We start from the raw sequence: 9,510 nt of genomic DNA, 5'->3' as shown, positions 1-9,510 counted from the left end.
GGCAACAGAGCGAGACTCCGTCTCAAAAAAAAAAAAAAAGAAAAATGCCCGTCAAAAAGTTGTTTCTCATGTGTTATGATGCTAGAATATTTTAGTCTTTTTAAATTTATTTACTCAAAAGTGATGATGTCAATTTCTTTCAGTCTCTTTTGAGCAATTCGTGCTTTATTTACATTTGTCTTTAAACATCAAGAAGCCATTTCTCTGCAGTGCCATAAGCTAGGGATCTCTGTGCATGTGCTTAAAAGACAATACAAGTATAACTACAACGTAATGAGAAAAAGATTTAAAATGTCAAAGAGAAACTGGGGCTTGAAGAGTTATGACAACTATCTCCTAAAATCAGAAGTGCATCTGGGGCCAGGCGCAATGGCTCATGCCTGTAATCCCAGCACTTTGGGAGGCTGAGGCAGGTGGATCACCTGAGGTCAGGAGTTCGAGACCAGCCCAAAACGGTGAAACGCCGTCTCTACTAAAAATACAAAAACTTAGCCAGGCATGATGGTGCACGCCTGTAGTCCCAGCTACTCGGGAGGCTGAGGCAGGAGAATCACTTCAACCCAGGAGGCGGAGGGTGCAGTGAGCTGAGATCGCGCCACTGCACTCCAGCCTGGGCAACAAGAGCGAAACTCTGCCTCAAAAAAAAGGGCTGGGCACAGTGGCTCATGCCTGTAATCCCAGCACTTTGGGAGGCAGAGGCGGGCGGGTCACCTGAGGTCAGGAGTTTGAGACCAGCCTGGCCAACATAGCAAAACCCCATCTCTACTAAAAATACAAAAATTAGCTAGTGTGGTGGCACGTGCCTGTAATCAATCATGGCTACTTGGGAAGGCTGAAGCAGGAGAACTGCTTGAACCTGGGAGCCGGAGATTGCAGTGGGCAAAGATAGTGCCACTGCACTCCAGCCTGCCTGGGCAACAGAGTGAGACTCTGTCTAAAAAATAAAAAATACAATAATTAAAAAAAAAGCATCTGGAACACGCTTACTCTAAAACAAATACGAGTAATTCAGACTCAGAATGGGCTGCTGCCTTGGGAAGTACACTACCCTACCCCTTACTAAGTCTATTCAGGAATAAACTAGAGAATTATGTGATGAGATGTAGGCAAAAAATTGTAATATCATAAAAAGGACTTATACCGCTTGAATGAAATAAACTCTAAATTCCCTTTCAACTCTATGATTAGAGACTGATGACATTAATATTTAATTTCATCTAGGAAGCATTCTAAAACGATTGTGGTGATGACTGCACAATTCTACGAATTTACTAAAAATAATTTAGTTGTTTACTTATTGCAAATTAATTTATGGTATGCAAATTATTTATCGGTAAAGCTGGAAAAAAAGAAAACCAGCAAAGAAGGCAAAGGGAAGTATATCCCAATATTGATAATTGATAAAGTTGGGTGATGGGGTTCATTATACAATTCCAGCTCTTTTGTGTATGTTTGAAATTTTTAATTTCATCTACAGAAATAAAACCGGGACTAAAGAGCTGGGATGAGAACCTAGGAGGCCAATTATAGACACCAAACTGTCAACCTTACTACTGCATCTTGGTAGGCTGTTTTAAGTCCATTATAGAACAAAGTGGGATATAAACAAATTGTGAATATAAATATTTAAGAGAGTCCAGGAATAAAAGGTAATAATGAGGCTAGCAGCCATGGCTAGCACCTGTAATTCCAACAATTTGGGAGGCCAAGGCAGGATGATCACTTGAGGCCAGGACTTAGAGACCAGCCTGCGCAACAGAGACCCCATCCCTACAAAAACATGAAAACTAAAAACTTCAGAAAAACTGATAATGGGTACAGGGTTTCTTTTGATGTGATAAATTATTCTGAAACTGATTGAGGTTACTGGTTGTACAACTCTACAAATACACTAAAAAAATACTGGATTGTTACTGGTTGTACAACTCTACAAATACACTAAAAAAATACTGGATTGTATACTTTAAGCAGGTGAATTGCATTTTATCTTGGGAAAGCTATCAAAAATAAATAAATAAATAAAACCCAAAATAAACAAAAAGGACTATATCAGGTAGAACAAGGGATGAAGAAAAGGAAGGAGGCTGGGTACAGTGACTCATGCTTGTAATCCCAGCACTTTGGGAGGCCGAGGAGGGCAGATCACCTGAGATCAGGAGTTCAAGACCAGCCTGGCCAATGTGGTGAAACCCTGTCTCTACTAAAAATACAAAAATTGGCCGCCGTATGGTGGCACGTGCCTGTAATCCCTGACACTCGGGAGGCTGAGGCATGAGAATCGCTTGAACCCAGGAGGCAGAGGTTGCAGTAAGCCAAGACCATGCCATTGCACTCCAGCCTGGGCAAAAAGAGTGAAACTCTGTTTCAAAAAAAAAAAAAAAAAAAAAAAGGGAAGGAGACAGGCACATGTCCCCTAAGCAAGACTGAGCTCCTCAGAAAGGAGCTCCTACTCACTTTTGCATCCCCAGTGCCTACTACTTCAGAAACACGCAAATGTGTTGTGTAACCAGAGCAGTTAAACAGAATTTCAAGTCAAGAGTTCTGGCTTTACAAGTTGTAGAATCTAAGGAAAGCTCAGGGTCTAAAATATGCAGGGAAGACGTTTAAGCCCCGTGTGTATCCACATGGTGATTTAGAACAAGCTTTCGCAGCCAGTACCTGTCAACACAGAGTATATATGCAGTTTTCAAGGTACACTGGCATTAATGTTTTAAATTCTTTTTTTTTGAGACAGGGTCTCACTCTGTCAACCAGGCTGGAATGCAGTGGAACAATCACAGCTCACTGCCGCCACAACCTCCGAGGCTCAAGCAATCCTCCCATCTCAGCCTCTCGAGTAGCTGGGACTACAGGTGCACACCATCACACCTGGCTAATTAAAAAAAAATTGTTTTTGGAGACACAGGGTTCCACTATATTGCCCATGCTGGTCTAGAACTCCTGAGCTCAAGCAATCCTCCTGCCTTGGCCTCCCAAAGTGCTGGAATGACAGGTGTGAGCCACTGTGTCTGGTCAATTTTTAAAATTCTATGCAATAATATTACATAAAATAGACTGAAAACAGAATATATTTTTCTGCACACCTGTACTGAGAACACTACTGACAGCTGGTGGAGTTGAGCTAATAGAAAGTCCAGCCAGACTCTGTTCGATTCCTGTAGTTCCTGGTGGTGACAAAGACGGGGGATTAACTGAGGACAGCTGGACCTTCCAAAAAGAGAAAAAAAACATGAAGATTACTTAAGTTTATTTAAAAGAAAATATAAATATTGGCTCTTACCTGCCCTGCAGATACATATTTGGTTCACATATGAGCTGTCATAAGCTTCATTTGGCACATCTGCCTCCAGACCCTCCCTCCTAATTTTGGTACATGTCACGGACCATGTACTGTAAGCATCTCTCTGTCCTGTCACTTCTAGTCTTGGGACACATGGCTTCTACCCCAAGTTGCACACATTGCTCTTAATACTTCCACACTAGAAGAGATTCTACTCTCTCCTCTCTCCTCACCACCTGGAAATCATTTTATTCAACCTTTAAACCACCACTGCTTTCCTCTTCTGTCTGAATTCCCAGCTGGTTTATTTGTTTTAACTTTCACTGCTCAGGAAAGAAATCAGCTGGAAGTCTTTTTTTTTTTTTTTTTTTTTTTGAGACGGAGTCTCGCTCTGTCACCCAGGCTGGAGTGCTGTGGCCGGATCTCGGCTCACTGCAAGCTCCGCCTCCCGGGTTCACGCCATTCTCCTGCCTCAGCCTCCCGGGTAGCTGGAACTACAGGCGCCGCCACCTCGCCCGGCTCGTGTTTTGTAGTTTTTAGTAGAGACGGGGTTTCACCGGCCAGGATGGTCTCGATCTCCTGACCTTGTGATCCGCCCGTCTCGGCCTCCCAAAGTGCTGGGATTACAGGCTTGAGCCACCGCGCCCGGCCAGCTGGAAGTCTTAATACATGATAGACTTCTCAAGATTTCCAACCTCATGAATGCATTTAATATTCTTCTCATCAGTGAATAAATGTAGCAGGCAGATCTCCACTTTTCAGGAGAAGAAAAAAAGGAGTCTATATGGACTCTACAGATGGGTGGTTTCATTTCTGAATAATCCACCTTTTGCAGCAGCTCCAGCGCCCTTCACTACCTTCCGAGACAACCTGTATTCCGACCCTTTGCCTAGCTGCTAGTCACTCTCTCATCTTCTCAAACTACCCAAAGAGGTTCAACTGGGAAAGCCCTGATTAGGGCCAGTGGATATGGTGGTTGGGGTCTGAACATGTAACTGTATTGGCTCTGGCCATGAGCCAATGTTGGAGGTGAAACTTCCCAGCAGCTCTTCTTTCCTTCCTCTAGAATTGAAGACCGCCAAACTGTGTAGACAAAACCACAGTGGCAGCAGCTCTGTTTTTACAACAGCAGCATTTTTCTTTTTGGGTATTTGGTTTTTATTTAGTTATGCAGACAAGAGTTAACTGCCCTGAGATGCCTCCTTAAGAAACATTCAAAAACCCTATAAGCCTGTTCAAATCTCTCTTGTTCCTTGAAAAGTCTTACTTTGATCCTGTAATAGCCCCTTCACTCCCCTCATGACCCCCACACACATAGCTCTCCTTGTTTTCTCAATCGTTTCTTGAAACAATAAGCAACAACTAGCAGCACCTTTTCACCTTTTCACTCTGCTGACCTGCAATTTGTGTTTGTCCCCTGGCAAGTCTCTGAAATTGCTCTTGCCCAGGACATGGTTTTTTCACTCCTTTCACCTAACTTCTCTGCAGTACCTGACACAGCTGACTGTGTCTGATTTCTTGAAGCTTGGTTTTCCCTCTGGCCTCCTGCTGAGCTTCCTTTGCTTGATCTCTGCCCATCCAGATTTTCAAGACGGCGACCCGCCCAGACCCAGTCCCTAGCTGTACAGCTGTCCTAACAGCCACTGGGTTACATTACCCTCTCTTTGCTGATGATTCCCACATCTGCATCTCTAGCCCTGTCCTTTTTCCTATAACCCGGACTCATGTATCTCACCTCTATCTAGGTATCTTAACCGGAACCTCAAATTTAACACAATCAATACTTAACTCATCGTCTACCCTATTTCATAGTGCTACTGCCATATACACTGAAACACATGACTTGTTTTGGTAAAAAACTTTATGATATACTTAGGTAAGAATGTGACCTTACCTCTGTAAACCCATCTTTAAGAGGTGTAATAGGTGTACCAGCCATTTGTCCTGGAAGAGAAATTTTCTTTCCTTCTTCAAATGGGCGTGTAGGTATTCGATGCAAATAACCATATCCAATGCCACATCCTAGGCTATAAAAACATTTTTTTCTTAACATTGTTATCAATCACAGCTTGTATTTCTTTGAGGTGTTTTTTTCTTTGGGGGGGGAGGTAACCCAAGAGCATAGATTCAAGTTGCCCTGAACATGCACTCCCTTCTTTGAGATTTTAAAAGATAAAAACAAATTTCTATTCTTTTAGATAATGTCATCTAAGCAGAGGTCCCAGACCACCCCACAGAAAACAGCATCCTTCCCTCCACTGTGGATACCACCCTTACTCCTTTATTTTTCAAGCATTCATCACCATCCAACACACTGCATATTTATTTACTATCTATCTCCCCCAACAAAATGTTAAGGTCCTTAAGGGCAGAGACCTTGTCTGTTAACTGCCTTCATAGCTGCTGGCACATGGCAGACATTTGATGATTATTTGCTAAATGAATGACATATATACAGCCTTTCCACTGAAGAGCTCTAAGCACTTCTGCATGATGACATCATTTACACATTCCATAGTTCTCTTTCAGAACCCTGACACAAATCAGTCATGTATGTTCAACCCAGATTGAACATACTTCTATTTCATCCTCCCACTGCCACCAGAGGCATTTTTCTAGTAAGATGTGATCACATTGCTTCTTTCTAGTCTGATGTCTTCTCAACATTCCTTTCTCTTTCCTCCCTTTGGGGAATTACTTCTCTGCTGTTGTGTGCAGTGCTGGTAGGACTGTCAATCAGAGTGTCTGCCCTGCCCAAACCAAGGGCATGGCTCATGGTCAAAGCCAGGCCAATTTCTCTTGCCCATGGCTGCAAACCTTGGGAGTCAGAGAAAAAACAAAAATGGCTTTAGTAGAATGAATGCTGATGACATTGCCAAATACTTCTTCCTATCTAAATCCCTAGAGGTTTTCTGAGTCCTGTCCTTTCTACATCTGGTTCTTCAGCTGTTTCCTTGATTATATGAGCTAATCCATATCAATAAGTATGTTACTTGCTTACGATGGTGACAGCTGGTTTTTACCATTTGAACCCAAAACCCCCTACTGATACAATTATCACAGCCTCAGTTGCTCAAAATATATCAGAAGTCCTGACCATGGTATTTAAGGCTCTCTACAATCAGGTTCCAACTTATGTTTCCATCATGATGTCTTTTATTTCCCAAACAACTTGACACTTTCAGAGTAGGCCATGCATGAATATCTCTGTGCCTTTCTCCTGCCGCACCATCTACTATCTCCACTGCCACCAAAAGCTGGGTGAGCAGGCAGTGGCCAACTTCAGCTCTTTTTAATTAATTAATTAATTTATTTATTTATGAGACAATTTATTATTCTGTTGCCCAGGCTGTAGTGCAGTAGCATGATCTTGGTTCACTGCAATCCTCCCGCCTCAGCTTCCTGAGTAACTGGGACTACAGGCACGTGCCACCACATCCGGCTAATTTTTGTATTTTTTGTAGAGATGAGGGTTCATCAGGTTGCCCAGGCTGGTACTGAACTCCTGAGTTCAAGTGATCCACCTGCCTCAGCCTCCCAAAGCGGTAGCATTACAGGCATCAGCCACCATGCCAGGCCTAGCTCCTCTTTAACCAGTCTGAAGTGCACAATGATGCTTCATCTTACGGTTATTTGTTCCTTCTTCTCTCACAATCAAAACTGCAATTCAGCCAGGCACGGAGGCTCACACCTATAATCCCAGGACTTTGGGAGGCCAAGGTGGGAAGACTGCTTGAAGTGAGGAATTCAAGACTAGCCTGGGAAATAAAGCAAGGCCCCATCTCTAAAAAAGAGTTTCTACATTAACCGAGTACAGTGTGTACACCTGTAGTCCCAGGTACTCAGGAAGCTGAGGCAGGAGGACAGCTTGAGCCCAGGAGTTAAAGGCTGCAGTGAACTATGATTGTGTTCCAGCGGAGACAGCAAGACCCTGTCTCCAAACAAATAAAACCCTGCAATTCTCACTAGACTGGATCTCACATAGATTTAGAGAAATAATTTATATTATTTAGATTAAATAATTTATATTGACCAATTATGGCCTTTCAGGGGTAGCTACATTTGAAAACAAGGTACTTATTGATCAAAGTAATTAAGTGGTAATAGACAATGCATTTGAGGCAACAGCAAGACCCTGGCCAAACGTAAAGACAGCCTAAGAATGAAATTAAGAGAAATAAGATTTAATAAATGAAATGTGGTCAGCCTCTGAGGAAGGAATAACAGAGGAACAAAAAGACCAGATGCATGGTCAGAGGCAGACTGAGGAAAATGTTCTGTATGGGCCTAGCTAATGCAATGGCCAATTGACAGTATTAAACACATCAAAAGAAAAAATGTCTTCCAAAGAATGTAGCCAAATGTAGTTAACATAATTAAAAATGAAAGAATATGTGATGTTTTTTGCCGTTGGTCTTCATTGTCCACAGAATCTCTTCCTCCAGTTGATTCCATGCTCACCAGGCACTCCTGTGGTACTAATCTGACTTGAGTATTCTTCTAACTGGAGAGGGGGTATTTTTCTATTGCAAACTGAAAATTTGCTATTCAAATAAACACAGCAGCTTCTCTGCAAATTTAGTTTATATGAGGAAGTGCCTCTTCTAATGAATAAATTTTGAATGCCTCGAGTAGATCATATTTCTGGGCATTTACAAACCTGAGCAATGGACAATGATAATTTGATCAAGTACTGCCCCAGATAGGCCAGACTCTTGGATGACACATCTATCTTACTTTTCTCAAACTGTAGCAAATTAGAATACTTGTGGCAAAACATTCAGCTAGAGAATCTCAGGTAGTGTGGGTAAAGATACTATGAGCAAATGGAGGCTTTTCCTGCCTGTAGCAACTAAGTCATCCTTTTCCCAGCATGGGATTAGAACTTTTGAAAACGTGGAAAGTTTCCAAATTCTAGGCTTTTCTATAATTATGGCTTATGCTCAATAATTTCTCAAATTAAAAAAGAAATGCTATTAGCTCTTAGGTCAGTAAAGAAAAGGACTACAGTATGTATACTATGTTCCTTAGATATGTACTTTAAAAAAATTGATTTCAATATTCTAGACTAGCTCTTCCCTTTTTTAAGAGGAATCTTACAATAAACCAATAACTTCTTTCAAAATAAGAACAATGTTTACAACATATCTGACTGGTATGTTTAAGCAGTCATAACTTAGTCTAAAAAATGTCCTTACCTGCCTTCTCCACCCCATGCAGAATTTGGTGTAATAATCACTTCTCGACAGTTATCAGTGTCTGTGTTGTACACATAAAGTTTCAACGGTTTTGCTTCATGTGTTTCAATAAGGCTGAATAGATCTTCAGACTGCAAAAGTGTCACAGGAGGAAAATGTTTCATGTTACTGTACTTTGGAACAGTGTGTCTCAAACCTGGCTACTATTAGAATCACCTGAGAAACCTAAGAAAAAAATACGGATTCTGGGCCCTGCCCTAGACATAAAAATCGCTTCTTAAAACCAATACACCAAGCAGGTTTAATTCAACATATTAATTCAAGCAAAGCCTACTTACTACATACAAGGCTTTATGGCCCATTCCTTAATATCTAGTTGGCACTCTTAGTACAATTCTTTTATACCCAAGTTCTACATATTCTGCTTTTACTTCCCATTATTAAGACCTGGTTGTCTGGGCACCTTATTTCTCACTCCTTTTTTTTTTTTTGGAGACAGAGTCTCTCTAACTGTTGCCTGGGCTAGAGTGCAGTGTCATGATTTTGGCTCACTGCAACCTCAACCTCTCAGGCTCAAGTGATCCTTCCACCTCAGCCTCCCAGGTAGCTGGGACTACAGGCATGTACCACCATGCCTGGCTAATTTTTGTTATTTGTTGTATAGACAAGGTCTCACTACCAGGTCACAGACTGGTCTCGAACTCCTGAGCTCAAGTAATTCTCCCATCTCAGCCTCCCAAAGTGCTGAGATTACAAGCATGAGCCACTGTGCCCAGCCTTTTCTCTCATTTTTGATTTAGCAATGTATACTTCTGCTAGCTAACAGATAAGGAAAAGGATCTAATATAGCTGCGCTAATGCTGTCACTGAACAAAAAGGGGAAGAGCAAATGAAATCAATGAACAATTGAAAATGAGAATTTGGGCCGGGCGTGGTGGCTCAAGCCTGTAATCCCAGCACTTTGGGAGGCCGAGACAGGTGGATCACGAGGTCAGGAGATCAAGACCATCCTGGCTAACACGGTGAAACCCC

General features: G+C 42.0%; 1 protein-coding gene across 3 annotated transcripts in view; it reads right to left on the bottom strand.

The window, feature by feature from the left end:
* Window positions 1-9,510, bottom strand: part of GORASP2 (golgi reassembly stacking protein 2, 55kDa) — a 40,917-nt gene that overhangs the window by 8,401 nt on the left and 23,006 nt on the right. For all 3 annotated transcript variants that reach the window (XM_011945922.1, XM_011945921.1, XM_011945923.1), the window contains 3 exons: window positions 8,479-8,609; window positions 5,175-5,307; window positions 3,084-3,207 (listed from right to left, as the gene is read on the bottom strand). In XM_011945922.1, the coding sequence (XP_011801312.1) occupies window positions 3,084-3,207; window positions 5,175-5,307; window positions 8,479-8,609 (388 nt within the window). The remainder of the gene's footprint in view (window positions 1-3,083; window positions 3,208-5,174; window positions 5,308-8,478; window positions 8,610-9,510) is intronic.

This window comes from Colobus angolensis, unplaced genomic scaffold, assembly GCF_000951035.1.
Source record: "Colobus angolensis palliatus isolate OR3802 unplaced genomic scaffold, Cang.pa_1.0 Scaffold247, whole genome shotgun sequence".
NCBI classification, from domain to species: domain Eukaryota; kingdom Metazoa; phylum Chordata; class Mammalia; order Primates; family Cercopithecidae; genus Colobus; species Colobus angolensis.
This window is presented reverse-complemented; position numbering and strand designations above follow the sequence as displayed.